Source organism: Pezoporus wallicus, unplaced genomic scaffold (assembly GCF_028554395.1).
Source record: "Pezoporus wallicus isolate ANWC-B61680 ecotype Strahan unplaced genomic scaffold, APGP_CSIRO_Pwel_v1 contig_7545, whole genome shotgun sequence".
In the NCBI taxonomy this organism is placed as follows: Eukaryota; Metazoa; Chordata; class Aves; order Psittaciformes; family Psittacidae; genus Pezoporus; species Pezoporus wallicus.
The window spans coordinates 3,311,878-3,335,064 of record NW_026642398.1 but is presented as its reverse complement, the minus strand read 5'-3'; the positions used below and the strand labels follow the sequence as shown (position 1 = coordinate 3,335,064).

The following is a 23,187-nucleotide window of genomic DNA, read 5'->3' as shown; positions in this document are numbered from 1 at the left end:
TCTTGTCACAAGATATAGAGGGATGTTTGTTTGTGGTTTTAAACAAATTATCAAAAAATTGCTTTCCTTCCAAACATAAATAATTGTGAAGAATAATTCATTTTTTCTTTTTTTTTGGAAAAACTGCTGGGACATTGAAATGTCCAGCTATCAAAATGTTATGAAAAGGTATAGAAAGCTATTGAAATAGTTCACTTTTATAAGATTTTAATTAAAAAATTAATGAAAAATTGGAAAGAAATTAAAAATGTGAAAAATGGAATCTTTTCCAAGTCGTTAATAAAATTTAGATAACTTTGTATGAATAAAGTTTTAAATGTTTCAACCAGCTATAACCATATAATAATCAGGACTGTATACAGCACTGCAAATGTGCATTAATAAAACATTAATACAGAATTGCAGAGGAGCCTAAGAAGAGATCCTTATACCTTTTAACCTTTCCACAATCCTTAGCACTTTATTTCCACAGCCTATATTCTCCTGATTGTTTATTTTAAAGGTATTACTGGCTAAATTTTGAATTTCATATCAGAGTTACGAATCTTAAAAACATTAAAATTCCTTGGGGTAAATGTACTTAGATACAAGTGGAAAAGTAAAATTTGTACCTCTAAGATTATAACGAGCACAATAATGATCCTCTATAAATGTAAATGGAAGAAATGTTAACAGACACCACTGATCCTTTACATGTAATTCAGTGAACTCCTCTTGTTTTGGCAGCTTCTAACTTGAACAAAATTCTTCCCAACTTAAAGTTGGGTGGGGGTTAAAGTCAGATACCAAGATTTCTTCATTCTGTGTTAAATATCTCACTTCTTTGCATCATTTGAATGCACACATCTTGAAAATTATTATCAGAAATGGAATCACCCAAATACTTTCTTTCAACAAAGGGAAACATTGAAACTTTCGTAAATGTTTTTCAGACTTCTCAGTTCATCACAAAGGAGGTTTTAACCTGAGTTCACATATGCTCGCTTCGTCTTCTGCTAATTACCCCAAAAATGCTACAAGTGTATAGCTTTGTTAACATGTAAATAAACATTAAATCAAGGAAAGACAATTTCCTGGGTTAATCTTTAGAAGAAATGGGAAACATATTGGTCCAATCAGGTTTAGAGAATTAGCATTCTTATTCTGATCCTCAGCAGTAGCTCATGTCATTATGTGGACAAAGGACATACAAACTGAAGAGGAGTATTTACTTCTTCCAAAAGCACCAATATTTGGAAGCTTGAATGCCTTAAAGCCATAGCACTTTATTCTCTGAAACAGAAATGGAAATGGAGAGTTTGAAAGTCCCACCTGATCTCATTTCTAACACTGCAATGTTGGCTAAGGGATTCTCCTCCACTCAGTGAAAAGTTTTGCCTCTGTTACCCAGTACTTCAGGCACTATTTGAAGTAGTTGAGTCCTGCCACAAGGAAAAACTTCTCCAGGAAAAGTTCAGAGTCCAGCACGGCAATGTGGGCAGCCCGGCCTATCAACGTGTTGGCGGTATTTGGCAGAGCATGGAACACGTTGTGTCTGATCAAAGTGCAGTCCTTTGCACCAATCAAAGGCTGGAGAAGGTTGTTAATCATTTCTGCATAAACAGGACCTGAAAAAGATTTTAGATGTCACACTTACATGCAAAAGCTGCCATATCCCCTCCTTCCTCCCAGTATTGTTTAATTACAGTCACAATGAGAAGGAAAATGGAAGCAAGGCCAAAGTGCAAGAGGTAACAGTCCACTTCAGAGATCTGCCAAGTGTCAGGCATTAATCTAATGGAGGCACTGGCCATCTGAAGAGTCTGCTGAAGTTGCTAGCATGAACAGTGGGACACTCCTCAGAGTTTAGGTTCCTTTCCTCTATGGTAGAAGGGAATACTATTGTTTCCTTCAGGAAAGAGTGTCGGAGTCATGCTGCCTGTGAATTCAGATGCAAAAGGGTCTGGCAAGACCTAATGTCTTGCCAGAAGGAAGGAACCTAAACTCTGGTTTCTCTGGGAGTCTAATGTAGGGTGGACATCACACACATAGTTAAGGAGTTTAGAAGGCAGAAAAAATGGCTCAGGAAACTTGTACTCATAAATGGTCTACACTGAATGTAGATCTAGCTAAGTCAAATATTTCCATGAGAAACAGCCACTGGAAGAGGGAGTTAGAGAATTATCTTTTAATACATATTTGAGGTAGGATAGAAAAAGCTGCAATTTAGGCAAGATATGTGAAGGCAACGATGTTTATTATTAGGCCTGGATGTGTCTTGCTGCTTCCAAATATTACCGCCGTTTCTAGGTAGTTGCACGTGTAAAATAGGTATGAGATTACACTGAGTGTGATTTCTGGAAGTGGTGTCAAACTGAAGACATGAAATCATAAATGAGGGAGACTGCTAATACCAAAGGCAATACCTGAGACAGTACACTGGCCTGAGTTCACAAGAGGGTGAGGCCTCTGATAGCAGAAGTCCTGATGCATTTTACAGATATTACAATGCAAGATGATTTAAAATCTGTCCCTTAGTTTGCCTCACCATCATCCAAACACTATTGAAAACAAAGGGAAACCCCCCCAACTTTGGATGTGCTGAGAGAGATTTCATTATGTTGAACAAAGCTGAGACAATACTAGTAAATCAGTAGACTACAGAAAAACATCATCAAGAGATAGTTCTATTATCATCACTTTCAAAAAAATAAATAAGAGGGAAGTGGAAGAAGCAGTAAGAAACTGTTGATTACAACCTGAATGAAATTTGTTTTCATCAAAGAGCTTGTTAAAAAGCTTCTTTTATTGATATCAGTAATTTCCTGTGGGAAGAGAACACTTTCTTCCTTATCAAATAAACATTTCAGTTTTCATCATACTGATGAACAACCCTTCTCATGCAATAACCTCAGATACACAGAAATGTAATTCCTCAAGAGTTTTGTAAATAGAAAAAGGATCTTAAACATACCTGCATGTCTGTCCTTAAGTGCATTTTTGCACATTTCTATTCTTGCTGAATGAAAGGGTACGTATCTGTCTTGGGGTGAGGCCACTAGCACGACATTTTTAAAATACTGAAGACCTGTGTCAAATGCATTAAACACATTTATCACAAAGATGCACAGCAATGAAAATACATACAGTGTCAGCAAGACTACTTCATGTTCAAACACCTTTGAAACTCTACAGTGCAAAATAGATGAAAATCAAAACATGCAATACAAGCTTAAAAAGATTCATAATAGCTTAATCCGATTTCTGCTGCTTCTGCAAACTGTTCGTGACTTTTGAACACGCATACAGGATAATTGTCTGTAATCAAAAAAAGTAAGAACTGTCTCTATTCTACACAAGTGTTTGATTAAGACCTTAATCCATAAATACTTATGCTTTTAAACATTGGAAACACATCTACAGCCCACTATGGTCAATGAAGGGTTTTGGATAAATAAATGTCCACAAGAATGGGAATGAAATCCAAAACCAACACAATAAAATAGTACAATTTTCAAACAAAATAGAGAGAGGGAGAAGTAACACCTTCACTATAATGTCATGCTATTACATCGTTGTTGAGAGAGCCTTGGGATCCAGCCCCTGCATTCAACAACGCCTTGATAAACATACACTACTGGCACATGGATTGGAAACCAGGAATCCTCCCTCTTCTCTGGGAGCAACTGGGCCACTGATGGACCATGGAAACAGGCTCCCTGTTTGCCCTGTCTGCGGTCTCTTGACCCTTCACCACCCACATTCAACAGAAAAGTAGAAAAATTGACACAGATGATCTAGTCTAATGGACCAGAGGGTATCCTGAACACAAAAAGCTGCAGGTTTGATCTTCACCTTTTCCTCCCTCTTATGGGGAACGGGTTCAGAACCAAGCCCTTTGATTTCTAGATTTTCTTAGGAGAGCTGACCATCACCACCACAAAGTAGTCCCAAAGACTCCTGATGGCTGCCTTTACTAAGTCTGGCTGAAGCTGTTTATCATTTTCTTGTGCAATCATACCAACTGAGTTTGTGTCTCCAGACTGAGGTAAAAGTCAGTAAATGAGACAATGAGTGTTACCATAGCTAAAATCTAACATGAAGAGGTTCAATAGGGATTAATGTTGATTTTTTTCTTTCAAGACAACCACAAGGAGCAATTAAAGAGGTTGAAAAGTACCAGGGACTTCTAGTTTAAGAAGAAAGTCAGAAATTAGTGGAGACTTAGAGTTATCTGGGAAAGCTGGCACAATGCTGCTACTGATTTTTCTCCCTCTGTGGGGAGAAAACCTCAACTGAGCTACTCAATTAATTTTGGGAGCAGGGTGCTACATTAGGGACGCCTCTATTTGGACTCAGCATGCAAGCTCATATGTTCCCATCCGGAACTACCTACTTCATATTTTTTGCCTAAACATCTACCTGGAGGATTCAGAATTTACAGACAACCTTTTTCACATTAAAATTTCTGCTTCTGAAGGAACACCTTCTTTCATAGCCTGTTAGATCTCCAGTCTACCAAGCTAACAAACAACAAATTCCTTTCACTCGCAACACATGCTTGGGGATTCTTTGCTTGGAAATTGTGTAGACCTAATTTTGTTTGAACTTGACAGTAGTAAAGCAGATGTCAACTGTGCTCCACAGAAATCAGAGACAGGAAAAGAAAGGAAAAATTCAATTAAAGAAATTTAGATAATATCAAGATACAGCATCTACCCATCGTTTGTCATGTAGTGTGTTCATAAAAGTATGAAACAGCTCTGTGTTTGTCCAACTAAGAATTACCAAGCCATATTCATCTTAAGACAGTCTTTGTTTCCTATTAGCAATGTACCAAAGTATGAGAAAAAAATTAAGTATCAAGTACTGACCTCGTGACTACCTACTTAGCACCAGTTTGCTGACACCCCATATTAAAAATAACTCATAAAAGAAAACATTTATTTGAACAAAAGCATCGTGTTTGCTTTCTTTTCTTTAGAAAAGCATGTTTTATTTCATTTATTCATGGCAGACCAAGGAAACGGTAAAAAGATCTCTATGAAGACAGCATTTTTCCAGTGTGAGGCCATTCATCTCTCTCTGTAGTACAAAGATGTCACAATAGACATGAATAAAATTTGCTTTTCATCTCACAGAGTCATATTTCCTAGAGACAAGCAATGTTCAACTTACAAAAATAATAAAAAAGGAAAAAAATGGTTCTCATCTGGAAGCATAAATTATGCAATGGTGGCCTGTCAAGAATAATATTTCTCACTTGCAGAATATAAAGTCAGGTGCATGTTTACTACATCATAGGGGTCTTATTTGGTGCCAACAGTCTGGTAAATATATCCACAGATAACTAGCATGGAAAAAAAAGCACAGACAAAATAGATAATAGATGCTAGATTTTAGAGCAGCCCTTTTCAAAAGCAAGAGCGCGTACAGAAAGATCATTAACAAAATGCAGATTTATTTTACGCTCTGGAGGACATGGCAATCCAGCAAAATCCTTTGGAATAGCCCTTGGTGTTCACAGAGCTGCATCAAGCCCTACTCACCCGTTTTTTGGCTGAGCTGATAGAGGAAACACTTGCGCAGATCCGCATTGTCCCTGAAGGTCAGTTGCAAAAGCGACCCTGACTTTTTCAATTTCTGCATGAGCCAAAGACCTGGAACGAAAATCAGTCCATATTTTTATCCTGTTTGATAATTATCCACCAAGGGGATTAAAGACATGTGCCTACAGTGGGGGTAGCATGGTAATTCTATTTAAGTCTGGCTTCCTCTTGCATTTCTAATCAACAGGGAGAAAAGTCTAAGGGCCTCTCTGGATACATGTAATGGTTTTAAACTAAAAGAAGATAGATTTAAACTAGATATAAGGAAGAAATTTTTTGCTATAAGGGTGGTGAAACACTGGAAGAGGTTGCCCAGAGAGGTGGTAGATGCTTGTCCTGATTTCAGCTGGGATGGAGTTAATTTTCTTCCTAGCAGCTGATGCAGTGCTGTATTTTGGCTTTAGTCTGAGAGCAATGCTGATAACACAACAATGTTTTAGTAATGCTTACCCCAGTCAAGGACTTTTTCAGGCTCATGCTCTGCCAGTGAGGAGGGGCATGGGGAGGCAGGAAGAAGCAGAGACCGGACACCTGACCCAAACCAGCCAAAAGGGTATTCTTTATAACAGTACATCATGCCCATAATAGAAACTGGGGGGAGCTGGCTGGAAGCCACTGACTGCTACTTGGGAACTGGCTGGGCATCAGGTCAGCAGGGGGTGAGCAATTGTATTCTATCATTTGTGTTTCTTGAGTTTTATTCCTCTCTCTCCTTTTCTTCTTCTTCTTGTTGTTATTATTATTACATTTTTATTATTGTAATTATATTTAGTTTCATTAGTAAACTAGTAAACTGTTCTTATCTATCTCAGCCTGCAGTTTTACCGTTTTCCAATTCTCCTCCCCATCCCACCTTAAGGGAGGTTGAGCCAGCAGCTGTGTGGTACTTCAGCTGCTGACTGGGGTTAAACTACAGCAGTGCCCCATCTTCTAGCTGAAGATGGCCCTATTGATTGCAGGTTGGATTACATGACTTTTATAGGTACTTGCCACCCCAAACTATCCTACGATTCTGTGATTATCCACATTGTGGTAACATAGACACTCAGGAAGGCTGAAGGGAAATTCCATTCCCATAGCACTGTAAGTGTCTTCTTCAGCCTTGGAGATGATGAAAACTCTTCTCATTGCATTTTTTCTGTGTGGGTTTGAAGTCTTCAGTAAATATTTTCCACAACTTCAGTGTACAAGTCATGTTGGTACTGTTTATTGCTACCTCCGTGTGTTGCTCTCTCATGCACACTGCCATGTCCTGCAGCCCACCATAGCTTTCGCATCAACTCTTACCTGTACTAACCAAAGTACTGTTGTTGTAAAGGGTTCCCAGATGTGGCCCAGAGAGGGACAGGAAGGTGTGTAACTTGTTGAGGTAATAGCGAAACCTGGGGCGAGTCAGTACAGATCGAATGATGACATTACCAAGGGAATGTCCAATAAAACTGTTGGGAAAGACAGACTTACATTAACACAAACCCCACCCATATTTTATTTATATAAAACATAAGGGTGGCATAAATTGCTCTTGAGGGGGACTCTTATCAGGCCTTGCAGTAATATCCTTTTAGTATCACTTCACCTTTTTTTCAGCCTAGTAGATACTCTTCCATATATAACTGTATAAAAATTCATCTCACTGATTTACTGGCTTTTGACACAGAGCACTTTTGGAAAAGCTAATTTCACTGAATGCTGCTCATGTAACTCAAACATTTACAGACTATTGACTGTCAGAACACTTACCTTATTCGGGATATGGAGAGGTTGTACAACTGGATATGCTGAATAATTTCATCCAATAATCGGTCCGTCATGGTATCGAAATCAGCAAAAGTATCAGTCTGGTGAAAAACAGAATTAAAGAGTGGATTAAAATACATTACACTTATTACAGACTGATGTTGTTCTCAAAGTAAAATGGAAGCAGAATCATAATAACCAGCCCAAACTTACTTTATATGTGCTCAAGGTCTCCAGGTCCTATAAAATTTTAAGTTCCTGTTTGAGAAAAATTGCTGAGTGATTCAAAAGTCACAAATATAATCTTAAAGCAGCCTGTCTCGACACTGGGGAGAATGCTCAGCCACTGCATATACCAAAATCTGGACATGGTAGTAAAGCTTTTGGCATTTAGAGTTTAATGGATTATTATGCTAATATCGTTTACAAGCAATATATACTGACACATGGGTTATGCTGATGCTAAGGATGCAATCATGATTATTTGGCCATCTTAATGAAATGCTGGTGTTGGTTCTTCAACAGTTATCAGTAAGAGAATGAGTGTTTGAGAGAAACAATTTCTTGCTTGAAACAGTACTTCAATTCTAATGCAATAAAACAAATAATTCATTGTCCAGTCTATAAGACTGCAGACAGATCTTATTCAGAACTGTGTCATGTGGCAATTCAACAGGACTCTAAATCAAATTCGTAACTAATGAGATGCCATAAAAACAATCATCAAATGTTGGAACAGCTATTCAGAGCAAAGATATCAGTAATTAATGCTTTTGTGGCACAACTCATCTTGTTAATTGCAGCTTTCGCAAAGGAAAACACAAGCATATTCACTTTGCAATACAGCCTTAAAATAAATGTTCTCATAAACCACAAACAGTCCACTAACCTTCTGTGCATTTGTTTTGCCTGCACTGATAATTAATCATTTCCTCTTAGGCTCATTAACCCAAACCTTTCAAGTTGTTTAAAAGTGGAAGAATATCAGCCTGAACATTAATCATAAACAGAGCACATCAAGTGACATATTTCACCTGCTTATATTTCCATCATTTAATATCGTCTCAGCCTGATTGAGCTTGTCAAATGTATCACAAGTGGGTGCCTAAAAAAAAAAATGATTTGCATTCTCCTTTGTAAAGCAAACTTCAGCTAAAGGACTGATTTCATGGGTAATTTTGTGTGTGGTTCTCAAAGCAGGGAAAAAAGTGTGACAGGAGGCTTTCCGGTACCCAAATAGTCATCAAACCACACAAGTTCTACTTCCAGTGCCATGGGAACTTCCTCACCTTCCCAGTCTAAAAGTTTCCATAATGGGCCCTGAAAAATGTTAAATAGAGATCTTGTAAGATGTTGCATTCTCTGAAAACATGAAAAGAAGTTTTGATGCAAGTCTGAAGTGGCCTCCTCATTATTTTCATCTTGTTTCACTGTGCAGGTTTGCTGCTGACATATCTGCCCTGGGAAGCAGCAAGTTTACAGGCTATCACCAACTAGCCACTTCATAATATAAAAGCTGTTGAAAAAAAGAAGGTTGGGAAGGTTTGAATCAAGTTTCTCAGCTGCTCATAAATCAGAATAATATTTCTGACTGGGCACTGGAAAACCTTATCTTGTGCATATAGGCCTCTGTGTCATAAATATGGGTTCATTGCAGAGCAAAGCACAGATTCATTTTTGTTTCTCTGCCTAGGCTAGCAATGAATTTTTCTGGAAGACATTTCTTTATCCTTAAAGGAAATAAATCTTGCAAATGTTTCAACCTGAGAAACAATGGCTGATACAGCAAAACACGCTGAGAACACCTGCTGGATAATCTACATCCTCTAGAGAATTTAGCATCACTTACCATCCTGCTTTCTGTTGGTGCTGTGTTGCCTGGCATCCAACAGGCAGAGACACCAGGTTGCAAAGTTTGCAAACTGAGAGGATAAATCAATTTTCTTCTTCTAAGGTCTAGTCCTATAAGTGCTAACATCATTGCCTTTGACTTTAATTCTAGGAATATTGTCTGATGGATTTGAACACCCTATCACGTTAGACAGAACCAGGACCAGGCTTTTGCACTAAGTACTAAATAGAATTCCCTGAATTCTCCAGTGCTTTTGTTTCATTCAGCTGGTGAAAAGACTTTGCTGAAGGTCCTGTTTCAGCAGTGTCAATGGCTTGTAGCAGATATAAAGATGGAAATTAGCTCTGTAATACCTGATTTCTTTCTGACATTAGGAAGTCCAGTTTTCCACCAGGGAGTCCCAGTTCTATAAAAGTCTTTACCAGCCGCAGATCTGCACTGTTACCTAAAAATAAATTGTGCTTTACAAGATGTAATTCAACAGAAAAATAACTAATATAGAGTCAATTTAACACATTCATCTTCCTATAAACCCTGACACCAGGGAGCTCTTGCCAAGTACTGCTAAAACACCTCACTACACCATAAGATCATGCATTGTAACAGCTGGAAAGCAAGAATACCAACAGCCTGCGCAGGTGGGGCTGGACCTCACCTCCCTGCTACTGGGGACTGCATAAATCATAGAATCATATAAAGGTTTGGGTTGGAAAGGACCTTAAGATCATCTAATTTCAACCCCTCTGCCATGTACAGGGTTGCCTCATGCTAGAACATGTCTCCTAAGGTTCTGTGTAACCTGGCCTTGAACACTGACAAGGATGGAGCATTTACCACTTCTTTGGGCAACCTGTTCCAGTGCCTCACCGCCCTCACAGTAAAGAACTTCTTCCTTATGTCTAACCTGAACTTCCCCTGTTTAAGTTTAAACTCATTGCCCCTTGTCCTATCACTACAGTCCATGATGAATGTTGAGTAAATAGTGGGGAAGAAAGGGAGAACATCAGGCCCAGAATAAAAATACTCTGTCCTCTATTTGCTGAACAGCAGAGGTAAGACAAAGTGCTGAGGTCTGCCTTTCCACTTTCACAGCTGGTGAGGCTCCCAGGGGACACTTCAGCCCTACCAGGGGCCTTGGCACACGTGCTTGGGTATGGAGCTGTACCATCAGAGGCAGAGGAGCCTGTCTTTCAATATTCGCAATTGAAGGCAATGCTAAAATACTGTAAGGCTCCTAATATTTTGGGGGATGCCCCATTTCATACTAGGAAATTCTGAAGACTTCTGAAATGTTTTACTGGAAAAGGGGTACCTTCACCTTGTGAGGAGGACGTTACTGTCACAGAGATATCGAATAGCAGATTGTCCTTGCTCAAGCCAGCCAATGTTTGTTTCCCACCTTTGCAAGAATGTCTGGCATTTTTTACCCCTCCTTCTCTGTAGTTTCAAGGTTAATATCTACACCTTTCCCATTGATACCAGTAATTTGTCAAGAGAAGATTCATATAACATCTCTGTTTTCTGCTTAGAAAGCATAGATATAAAAAAATTCCAGGTCATGCTTCCTCTGCAGTGAATAATGTTTTTATTCTCTCACTATGGAAAGCTGGCCACTATTTACCCTGTAACAGTGTTTAAATAGTGTTTTTATCCTGGTGACATACTGCAAAACAAGCAGCTGTGGAAAGAAAAGTTACTGAAATGCACTCCTCTTGCTTACAGAAGAACCAATGTACTTTTGTGAGGATTTCTGTTTAAACAGCAACAAAGAAAGTTTCAGCACTCATTCCTTAGAATAAGTATTTTATATTCCCCTAGATCCTTTATTACAATAGACTGAATGACACAATAAGGACTAAATACTTAGCTAGGATACATAATTTCCTTGGACTCTCCATTCTTTCAAGCTTGCTGAACACTTGCCCTTTACAACAGCTCCTCCTGGCCTTACCATCCAATCCATGGACACAGACAACCAGATGAATTCCATCTTCCAAATTTTCTTCCTCTTCCTCTGGTGGGAAATATGGGATATCAGAAGCTAGTACAGATACGTCACTGTACAGAAATCCTTCAATCTTCATCTCTTTTTTAAATTTTTCTTTGGCCTGATAGAAACTGGAGAATACATTAATTAATCACAGCAGAACTGGGTGTTTAACAACAAACCTTTCAATTAGAAACAAGGAGGCTGCTATTAGCAAGAAGCTATGTTTTCAGCCTTCAAGTAGAGACCTGGATACTATTTCTTGTCTGTTCTGATTGAGAGAAATCAGCATGCAGTGAAAAAAATCTGTTTCTGAGTGACTGGGCTACATGCATATTGGGAATAGCTAAAGCGGGTTAACACCCCACACCTTCCAGAGGAATGAAGGATTTGCAACAAATAATTTACTGGTGGCCCATAACACTGAGACTAAGACACAGAATTAGCATCTTAACAATATCATCAGTCTTATAGATGTTGAAATGCAAAATGCATGATTTTGCTAACATCAGATGCATTTATAAGCACGTGGAAGGTGTTCTTCCCATTCTTCAGGCTGTGCAGTTAAGGGATGCACTTCATATGGTAGATATTTTGGTTTGGTTTTGGGTTCTTTTGAAACCATTTAGTAGCTAAGAGGAAAAGCAATGCAAGTGTTGAGAGAATGAACCTAGCCCCTTTCCCACTAAAAGTTGGAAATTCGACATATGAATTCACCCTAAAAGCATTCTGTTGGCTGAAGATGCCAACCTCCTCAGTGGCTTTTTGACTTAGCAGAACTTATCCAGAGCTTTTAGGAATCAATAATCACAACATAAGTGTAGAATTATGAAGAAAACTGGATGGACCAGGTTAGGAGATATAAATCTTTAAAGTCTGGGGACAGCTTAAGGTCACTTGATATAATGGGAAGCAATTACTTACAGCAACCTAACCAACTTTAAAGGTATGAAAGAATGAAAAAATGGGCCTTGGACCCGGAGGCCCTGGATTCATGTGCATGAACACATGCTTAAATATTTTGCTTCACAAAGAAAGACCAAATTTTATGCTTAGATTAAGCAGGACATACAGCAGGGTCTATAAAACAAGCTTCAAGATGCTTTCAAACAAATTGAAATAAACCCCTGGGTCACAAATGAATGCACATGCAGAGAGCCAACACTTTGGGCAGCTTGAGAAATTCCCATGCTACTGTTTTGCCTCAGCACAGCAAAGACACCAAAATATAACAGAAGTATACATGTGCTAGTATGTCAGTCTGTGGAATGGGTCACTGTGAGCCACAATGTGGCACATTTGGCATAGACAATGAAGCAAGAAAAAAACACCCCAAAAAAGTTCTTCTCCAGCTACCCAGGATGCAAGTAATCCCATTTTCTAGAACCTGCAGCTAAGACCCTACTTGCTGCTGCTCCTGTTTCATAGTTTAGCTAATAACTGCAATTATTTAAGCAAAATAGAAGAGCTACAGCACTGCCATAGTGAACTAACTACCTGGGACCAATACTCCAGGCTGGATAACCTTGACTTCATGAAGGAGGGCCAGATCTTAAGGATTATTTAGTCACCTAAATCCCACTCTTTTTCATAAGGATTAAGGACCTAATATCTTTTACAATCTTGGTCTCTCTGTGTTTTCATCTTTCCTGTCTATTTAGATTATTTATTCTGTATGAAACTTTTGTCTATTTGGATTATTTATACTGTGTTCCTCAGGCAGCAACTGTCTTTGAATGCAAGCTTACAGTATACTTTACTGCATTAGAGCCCTGAAGTTTGTCAGGTTCTCTTGACGTTACAGTAACACTAATGAAGAAATTAATTAGACATTCTTACTTCATCATCCTTTCATTCGTCTCTTCATCCATCTCATCTGAATTTGAAGAGACAACTCCAAAGGAGCCCAGGGGCTGGCGTGTGATGGGGAACACAGACTGCTTTGCAGAAAAGCCGACCATAGCAGGGGTCTCTTTGAGCACAGAAGAAAAGGGAAGACACGTGGCTGTGCAAGAGACGGACAAGTTAACCACATCAACAGTCTTCCTACTTTCCAGGGCTACTCCTTCCGTTGTCGCTGGATGAAACCCAGTGCCATTAGCAACAAGTTTATGCTCTTGGCTGTTGGGCTCCTGAGGATACTCATCCTGGTAGGATCCTGCAGCAGCGTTTGCTGAGGCAGGTGAGTCGTTGAGCTCAATTTCTTGTAACCCTTGCATTTCTGCATACACTGCTGAGCTCTCATCAGCTAGAGAGCTACCACACTCTCCTTGCGTTGAGCCAAATTCAGTTGAGGTCTCTGAAGGAGCTGGAACTCGATAGCAAAAATCTGGTACCAGCTTTATGCTTTGGGAAAGACCCTCCTCTCCTGGAGTTCTGCTATTGGAGTAAAAGTCTTGTTGTATTTCTAAACTGTCCAGCTTAAGTTTGTCCTTTGGATCCTCAGTGCATCCATCAAACTTATCTGTATTTTTGTCCAAGTAATTGCAAGCCCTGGCTGTTTTTAGGCTGCACTCACCATTGCTCTCCAGTGACTGGCACTCAGAGATATTATCTTGGAGCTGCTTTGGACAAATGGGTGGTCCTACATTTTCCAAACTACAAAGAGTCTCTGGAAAACCTTCCTTCTCCTCCTCCCCTTGTAACTCAGTGTTACTGCTACTGTGTTTGATAGAGGGGTTTTGGGAGCCTCTTGGTTGCTCACTTCCAGTGAGGATTTTACACTCAGAAAAGTCCACGATTAATTTTCCATCTCCACCCTCTATTTTTATGCAACTTTTTGAGTTTCCTCCTGACTCTTCTGAGGTTGCTTCACTGTGTTTGGATATATCTACCTCTTCCGCAGGCTCTTCTGGGCTACTGATCTGAGGAGCTGAGACAGATTTTGTCAGTTTGGTAAGCTCCACTTCTCTCTCCTCTTCCTCAAAGGGCAAAGAGCTGATGGATGTGAGTGATGCTTGGATCCCACTGGGCAAGCTGGTATTGCTTTCCGTGTGGCCACCCTCCAGGGAGTTTCTGTGAATGACGTGTCTCCGTACCAAGTGGTGCAGGATCTCTCTATCACTGGGCAGCTCTAGTGCCCGGCTACGAGCATCAGACCATGCCACTGAACTCGGTTCACTTTCAATACCTGAATCTGATATTATAGAGGAGGATCTTTTTATGACCCCTGACATAAGGGTGAATTCTTCACACTCCTCACCTCGTTGTTCCTTCGTGAACAATTTCACTTCAAAGCTGTGTGTGGGCAAAGCTTTTAAAACAGGGAGCAAAGCCTTGGGGTCTGGATCTCCTGTTTTTTCAAGACTGGTTAGTTCATTCAGTGCAAGCTCAGATGAAGTGAAATCATTCTCAGGATGCCTAGGTTCATCTGGTTTATGTATTTCAGGCATCTCTTCCAAGCCATCAGTTCCACATGCTCCGCACTCAGGCTGAGCACTGACGATTAACACAGGCTCACTTTTGTGGGAATCCTTATTGCTAGGGTTTGTATCTCCACAGGTAACATCCACTGCAAGTCTGTTGTGTTTTAATAAAGCTTCCTCAGGTGATTTAAAGTCATCTGCTGTGCATTCTGTATTGCCTGGCTCTGAATCAGAAGTAGTTTCCTGACTTGAAGCAAAAATATTTTCAGGTTTCCTTTGGCCTTCTTTGTTCACTGTACATACCTGAGATGTGGAGTGCTGGTTTAAACTCTTAGTTGTATGTGCAGCACCTTCAGTACCACTGTATATGCACGAGGGATTCCCATTTATCCTATCTGTGTGTATAAGCAGAGGACCATTCCCAAAGTCTCCTTTCATTACCGCAGTGGCATCATTTGATGCAAAATCCTCGTTGTCATCTGTTACATCTATTCGAGTGTTTGCAGGAACCTCAAAATCTGGGAAAACTTCCAGATTCTGATCTGAAAGAAAGAAACAAAAAGTAAAGTAATACCTGCAAGAGCACAACAAATTACCCTAAGGTGATGTGGGACTTTGAAAAGTTATTGTAAGGCCTAAAAAAGTATGTATAGTTATATTATATAAATTATACATACATTACACACATATTACAAGTGCAAAAAGAGTTCACTTAACCAGAATTATCCTCACTAAACTATTACAGTTAAGCAAAAAAAACCAACATGAATAAAATATACTTTCCTTAGTATAACTGCGTCTAACCTGTTAGTTTTTACAGTGTATGCAAGTGAAACAAAGCTGATGTTTCTTTGTATTCCTGCTGTCATATGACATTGGTCATATTACAGCTCTTGCTTATGAGTGACATTAATATTTGGTTTAATAGTTTAAATATCTGTAATGGGCATTGCCAAAATTTAGGCAGTCGAGGAACTCTAGAAGAGTGGAAATTTTGGACCACAGTTCCGATTTACTAGAATATGGTACCTATAATATTATACATATTGCTTCCTTGCTCATCTTAATAGTGGAGTAAAAAGAAAAGGAAATGAAGGGCTATGAGGCTTTACTACAAATCTGAAGAACTAAATAATTTGTTAATTAAGAATCTGATTTGGCTGCTCAAGGGGAAGTATTTTTGAAAGCAATGCTGCCTTTCAGAGGCAGCATGGGCTTTCTGCCGAGATCTGGGGCGTTTATTCTGAGTTTTCTTGCCACTAGATGTCACACTGGGGATGAAATTCACACTGGTGGTTTTCCTTTAAGTTTGTACTGTAACAAAAATCTGAAAGATTTTTCTTTCTACATTTTGCCTCCAGCTCTTGTAACTAAGCAGCTTATTTTGAAGGTGAAATACATGAAGCTACAAGAAATACTCTGGCTCTAGGCGAAACAGAAGAATTCAGCCATATTACATAGCAGATCATAGTCTCATCCAAGCCAGATTCAGCCCAAGGGGTGTAAAATAGCTTACCTTGACCTGGGGGAGTGAACCTCCCTCAGCTCAACCTGTCTCTCTGTGGTGTTTCACTCACCTTTGCAAGGCATATCCATGTACCTATCTTCAAAGATAACTGGGAGCGTGTTCCAGTCCCCATCTATGTCAAGGCATTCTGCTGGAAGCGGGGGCATGCTGGTGAAGTACTCTGAATTACGAATTTCTGTAGAAATCTGACTGTGACTTTGAATCCTGGGAACAAAGTAGGGAAGAAATTGAGTGTTTGAGTAGTTACTGTTCTATTTCCCCATCACTCCTGAAAGCCTGGCAGCAAAGCTGGGTGTGTGGTTAGAGAACAGAGGCAGCGTGTTTAACAGGAGAGGCGGCAGTATGGCATGATGAGGGGTACCTGGTGCTCCTAGGAGATTTCCCATGAGTTGATTTCAGTTCAGATCTCTGAGTTAGAAATACCTACAACTTGCACACTGCAAAACCCTTGTTCCAGCTGCTGCTGCCACAGGCTCCTTTTAACTACCATAACTTATTGCTGTCCTCCTGGGGGTCACTGCAGATGAGACCGGATCCCTCAGCTGGCTTTCCAGTGTATCTCTTCCAGCTGTGGCAAGAGTTTTAAAAGCCAGAATCAAAGATTTGGTTGAGCAGTACAGGAAGGAACAAGGCCAAGAAGGATGCATGGCAGGACCTCAGTTTTATGTATATTAGTTCTCAGAGGACTCACTGTGATATCTCATATATGTGTGCATTCAGAAGAGCTAAGATACATCAGAAGGTTATGTGGAGACCTCATAGCAGCCTTCCAACATCTGAAGTGGGCCTACAAGGATACCAGAGATGGACTCTTTAGCAGGGACTGTAGCGACAGGACAAAGGGTAATAGCTTTCAACTTAAACAGGGGAAGTTTAGACTGGATATAAGGAAGAAGTTCTTTACTGTAAGGGTGGTGCGGCACTGGAACAGGCTGCCTGAAGAAGTGGTGAATGCTCCATCTCTGGCAGTGTTCAAGGCCAGGTTGGACAGAGCCTTGGGGGACATGTTCTAGGGTGAGATGTCCCTGCCCATGGCAGGGGGTTGGAACTGGATCATCTTAAGGTCCTTTCCAAGCCAAACCTTTCTATGATTCTATGATTCTAGGTCAGCCACTGCCTGTGGGCAGAATTAGAATAACTGTCTTCATCTTTCAGGCCATGTGAAATGCTACCTGGTTTTCATCAGTGAATGTGACATTCAACTGGCACATGAATGTGGCTTCAGCTATAATAAATACAGTAATTTTACTTATGAGCTTTTCTATGTAAGCATCATCCTCAAACAATGGAGAAAACATAAAATACAAAGTTTGTTTATTTGTGTTGATTCTTTAATGAATTAATCTGTTTACACTAAGAAACAGAGGAAGGCAGCAAGCTTCTCTTAGATGATCAGCTGAAAGCAATTCTGCACAGATCCCATAGGACAGCACAGTGGCAATATTTCTAATTAACATTAGCAAAAAGCAGGTAATCATCATATGGCAGTGAACTGGAAAAATCACGCTTTACATTATGAAGCAAAACTCAAACAGCAGGTTTGTAATTCATGCCAGAGTGGAATATTCCTGTGTCCAGACACAAATAGCTTATTCAGACCAGCACATCAACTTCAGAACGTAATTGTTGCTGTTTATCATTTGCTTATACCTGTAGGCTAGTTATTTTTTCCTCAAAGATAAACAAGTCATTGGTTGTTAACACATGACTCAGAGAGGAGTCACAGACAGCTAACTGCTCATTCTTGCCTGCAGCAACACCTAGGTGTTTAGAATTAACTCTCGGCAGCATAATAAGTTCTCTCTGACACATTCATTAACAACATCAGCATTTTATTAAAGACCACATCTAAAAATAATAAACTAAACTTGTTTCAAAACCAAACTGACACAAAAGATGAATATTTGATATTAAAAGGTGTGACAATCTATTTTTTTCCCCTGTAAAATATTGGAAGGGTAAGTCATCTGCTAGAAGCTCCCACCCTGTGTGATACCCAGCCTATTAAAAATGGTGTCCTCATCTGTCTAAGCAGTCAAATGCTGCCAGGCATGGAGGTGCATGGCCTGATAAAAAGCTCACAACAACAGCACAGGAAGCAAAAACAAGGGTCTTGACTGGTAAGAATGAAAAAACAACCAGGGGAATAAAACCCGTTACTGTTTGAGGTGGTTGTACAGCACCAGAATGCTGAGACCTGATCTCACTTTACTGTATGAAACCAATTAATGCTCCCTATTGCAACCCCCAACATTGATAACACTCCAGCAGCCAAGACTGTTTTTCCAATACATAGAATCATAGAATAGTTTGGGTTGGAAAGGACCTTAAGATCATCCAGTTGCAACCCCCTCTCATGGGCAGGGATGCCTCACACTAGACCATGTCACCCAAAACCCTATCCAGCCTGGCCTTGAGCACTGCCAGGGATGGGGCATTCACAACTTCCGTGGGCAACCCATTTCATCATCTAGCAAAGTCAAAACGAGAACATGACTATGCCATGAGGCCTGTATAGGCTGAATATACTACCTAGATCTACTTTAAAAGTCTGTAAACTCCTTTATTCTTTTTTTACTCAGTCTCCTTGATAATCACTGAGGAAAAAATATGTTTATCTGCAGGAATGGTTAGCTCTCTGGCTGCCTGCAGAAATAAAAACACTTCATGCAATTAGGCTTCCTCCTGTGCAGGGTTATGTTTGCTTGAATGGAGCGATGAGTATCTGTGCCCTCACCCCAGGATCTTGACATGGGTTTTCCCTTGTACATTGCTCACTTAAAACCTGACATGGGAGGACTAAGTGAGCACAGCTGGGCCCTTGCAGCCATGGTGCTGTTCTAATTTGGCAGAACAAGGTAGGCACATACAACCCATACACTAATGAAGTCATGGCCCTTTCCATCAACATTGAATCAGATCTTAAGTCCCTAGTGACAGCTCTGAGAAAGTAGTTTCCTTCTTTGCACTACATCAGAAGCAGATGTCTCACTTAAGCCTCATCACTGCAACAGGACCTGATGTCATGGCCTTAAAACCCCTTCTGAAAGATGTGTTTCCATACTGGCAATGCTGTGGTCTCCCCATGGTGACAGGCTGTTTCAATGCACAAACAGTGTGGACGTCCTTCATTACTCAGAAATTCCAATCTGAGCATTTTTGAACTCTGCCTTCCGGGGTCAGGTGCTGAATGTTATCCATGTTCTCCACTTGCCCTGGTGTAGCTTTAAAACTGACTCATACTGTCCAGCTTGGTTACAAGCAAGAAGTGCCAAGCAGAAGGAAATACTTACCTTGCCATTGTTTTAGAGCATGTTTTTCTGGACGGAGCCTAGTGCAACGTTTGTTTTCCAGGACTGCTTTTGATTGTTGATTCTCAGTCAATTATCAGCCCTGAACTCCCATCACTCTCAAGGTTCCTCCAGCTAATGTGATGGTATTCCCCATTCCTGTCCTCCACTGTTGCATCTAGTGACCATCCACAGTTTTGCACTGGCTGCTTATTGCTTCTGTCTGCATTTAAAAGTCTTTTCTGCTATAGAAAGTAAGGCTGGGGTAAATATCAAAAGAAACCCATGTCTACCTACCTCCTAAAATGTTTATTAGGATGGTGAAATGCAAATTCTTAAGTGTTAAGGTTTTATTGCTTGCCAGCAGTTATTTCCCATTAAAAGTATCAGTAATGGATCTAGTATAAGGAGTTTAAGAAGTTAAGTGAAGAAAGATATAAAAAAATACATCTGCCTGCCCTGAGGCTGGTGGTATTCATGAAGATGCACTTTGAAGAGAAATGCATCCAGCTGTGGCTGAGAAAAGATGTGGGGAGAGGGGGACTCTTCATCAGGGACTGTAGCAATAGGGCAAGGGGTGATGGGTTTAAACTGAAACAGGGGAAGTTCAGGTTAGATACAAGGAAGAAGTTCTTTACTGTGAGAGTGGTGAGGCACTGGAATGGGTTGCCCAAGGAAATTGTGAATGCTTCATCCCTGGTGGTGTTCAAGGCCAGGTTGGACAGAGCCTTGAGCAACATGGCCTAGTGTGAGATGCCCCTGCCCACGGCAGGGGAGTTGGAACTGAATCATCTTAAGCTCCTTTCCAACCCTTAGTATTCTATGATTCTATGATCTCCTGCATCATTTTTCTAGAATACAGGAATCTTGAAAATAATAATTTCTGGGGTCTGATCGCAGTCACTTACTTACTTTTTACACTGATTTCAATGGCTTTACAATATGGATGTAGAACAGAACCTGTGACTTCTCTCAAACCAAACTCCTCCATGTCCAGCAGAAAAAGACCTCAGTCTTGATCATAAAATGTTTTAAACTACATTTTCAGATGTTGCAGTGACAGGTGAAGGTTAGTGGGTTACTTACAGGCCTTCCTGAAATGTGAGCACAGCAAGCTTCTCATGCTCAGTGTAGAAGAAGGCTTCTGAGAATCTCCTCACCTGAGGAAGAAACACACAAGTTAAACTTAAGATCTGCTGGAAGGTGAGGAGTACACTCAGGCTAATAACAAAGCAGTGACTGTCAGGACATGATTCCTTAGTATCCTCTATCTGTGTTATGTCACTCTGGTGACAGAAAAAAAACAAAGAGCTCAGTTCTGCTTCCCTTTCCCAGTCTAGCCCAAAGCTGCTAGTGTTGTTGCATATTTTGCTGGGAGGGAACAAGTATCCCTTCACAGTAAATCGAGATTTGCTTACATTCATCTTCTACTTTTCTAAAAGCTGTTAAACTTACCATATTCCCTTGTACTCTTAAAGTAGAGAAGGAAGATTTCTCTTCCCCACTGTGCATAGCATATAGCAGTAGCAGAATGAATTATTAAATTAGAATAATTTGTAATTGGTCACCTCTTCTATGAATACATCCACAGTGGTACCCAAGAAGTAAAGCAAGGCTTATATATCAGCCAGAGGAGTATAAGCCTTACCATGGTAGAAACACACCTGCCAATGTCATGATACTTACGTTGAGAGCTCTTTGAATCTCTTCATGGACATTAGGTCTGTTTAGTGTTGGATAATCAATTATAAAAAAGCCACAGCTTTGAAGTGGCTGGCAGAGCACAGAGTATGAAATAAGCTATAAAAAATCAGTGCTGCTATCTGCCCTGGAATAAGCTTTGAGTTTAAATGAATCAAGCATAATATGCCATCAAATGTACTAAGATATTAAACTGCAGCCCGTACGTTATTAATAATATTTGCAAAAGTGACCTCAGTTACAGCGTCAGAAAATGTCAGTGAAAAACATATGTCAGAGCATCTCAGCACCCCCCTAAATCCCAGCTGTGCTTTAATGAACAGCCTTTCTCATAAAAGGACCAACATCCCTTCAAAAATACTGGTTATTATAGTATGACTTTTCATCTGGGGCTCTCAAACTGTTTTCCAGACATGGGAAAGTGTAATTATGTGGAGTTTGTATGGGGGGGAAGTGAAGCACACAAAAATATGTAATTTGCTAAAGGTTATGCAGGGAGTTGGCATCAACCACAGGCAGGATTCACCTTGCTGGGGCTGGGAGCATACAGAGTTGGGTCCTTTGACTGACAGCTGCTCATGTCCTCTCAGGGTTGAGGATGACCTGGTCAAACTAAACAGTGGAGTCTTAGGATCAGCCCCTCAGTCACCTCCTCGTGAATTTTATGCCTTCTTTTTGCAAGCTAAACCATGTTCCTGGGGAGAACAACTGGAGAGTTGTTCTGGTCACTCTGGAGAGCAAATGGACCTCAACTGACTTTGACAGGAACCAGATCATAAACTGAGATATCAATATCTACACCGTGGACTCCTAAATTTAAATAAGGTGAGTCCTACTCTTTTCTGTCTGTCTCAACTCTAATGCTTAGATCACATTATGAGTTCAGCTCATAATGATGTCCTGAACTGATGTCTGGTCAATAACCAAGAATGTCCTAATAGAAGACACTGTACTTGCTGAACTAATTAGATAAACTGATCTGACAAAGTCAGCTTGAAAGATGAGTAGTTTTGTGCCTTTATTATCAAGCACAAGAAGCAGTTTCTACATGGACAATATTAATATTTTGTTGTGTGCATATTACTAAGAGAAAGGCAAGAACTAGTTACATATATATTATACATACGCATAGCGAAGAGAACAAATTTATATACCTCATGGTAGTTTTGTGAAAGAAGTTGAGGTAAAATCATCTTTTTGGTTATTTGTCTTTGTGATGCTTGTGTTTTTTAAAACAAACGTTTATAATATATGTGTATACAGCAAGTACAGGCAATACCTACCTCTTCCCACACACCTCTTGTTCCATGTCTGATTCTGATGTTCCAAGTGCAATCATTTTATACAGGCTCATGAGTACCATAAAATCAATAGCCTTCATTTCAGAAATTGAAATCTGTAATTTCAAATCCTGGGCTTCACCTCTTGCCCTGCTCACCCCATTTCAAGAAAATACCCATTATTGGCAGAAATGTATTGGAAATTTATATCCAGATAAATCAGTCACATTTATTAGGAGGTTACCATTATTGAACTTGCTTTAAACTTCTTAACATTACCCTTAGCATGTGATGTTCCTGAGTCAGATAAGCTGTGACTTCTGGATGGAGCGTTGCCACCTCCAGGAACTGGGTCCACAGGGCCAGGAGGTGGGAGCAAAGCCAGGCGAGGTCCTTGCTTATCTGTTCTGCTATCTTCTCTGGATTGCTCAGCAGCTGGAGGAGAGAAAGGACATTTTGAGATCAAGACAGTGTCATGAAGGAAAACCAGTTTGCATGTTTTCCTTTGAGGAAAACAACAAAAAAATGCCTCTTGATTTAAAATTATTATTAAAGTGACCATTTTCAGTTATTTTATCCCAAATAAAGCTGGTGAGACTTTTGCTTTTACTCTTTAAAAGCCATATATTTTAGTGCAAAGGGTCTCATCTACACAACTGGAGTGCAAGAAGTAGGAACAGCCTCAATGTTTGTGGAGATTTTACTGCAGTTGTAGTAATTAGGGAAAAGAAACTCAAATAAAGTGGGTTCCAAATTATCCACCAGATGGTGCTGGATGCTCTGAAATAAACCATAGCACATCCGCTTTCTGCTAGCAAAAGCTTTCTCACCCATGTCAGACTAGGATACCAGATTGGTG

At 40.0% G+C, this 23,187-nt stretch overlaps 1 protein-coding gene across 2 annotated transcripts in view; it reads right to left on the bottom strand.

Moving 5' to 3' along the window:
* Window positions 1-1,245: 1,245 nt before the first annotated feature.
* Window positions 1,246-23,187, bottom strand: part of FAM135B (family with sequence similarity 135 member B) — a 192,938-nt gene continuing 170,996 nt past the window's right edge. The window contains exons 10-20 of one of the 2 annotated variants that reach the window (XM_057429781.1): window positions 22,608-22,763; window positions 20,434-20,507; window positions 16,107-16,261; window positions 13,004-15,071; window positions 11,129-11,295; window positions 9,531-9,622; window positions 7,329-7,426; window positions 6,876-7,027; window positions 5,529-5,639; window positions 2,954-3,067; window positions 1,246-1,607 (exon numbers count right to left, since the gene is read on the bottom strand). In XM_057429781.1, the coding sequence (XP_057285764.1) occupies window positions 1,402-1,607; window positions 2,954-3,067; window positions 5,529-5,639; window positions 6,876-7,027; window positions 7,329-7,426; window positions 9,531-9,622; window positions 11,129-11,295; window positions 13,004-15,071; window positions 16,107-16,261; window positions 20,434-20,507; window positions 22,608-22,763 (3,393 nt within the window). In that variant the 3' untranslated portion in view covers window positions 1,246-1,401. Of the gene's footprint in view, window positions 1,608-2,953; window positions 3,068-5,528; window positions 5,640-6,875; window positions 7,028-7,328; window positions 7,427-9,530; window positions 9,623-11,128; window positions 11,296-13,003; window positions 15,072-16,106; window positions 16,262-20,433; window positions 20,508-22,607; window positions 22,764-23,187 lie in introns of those variants that run through there. The other variant, XR_008974967.1, reaches the window with a different exon arrangement.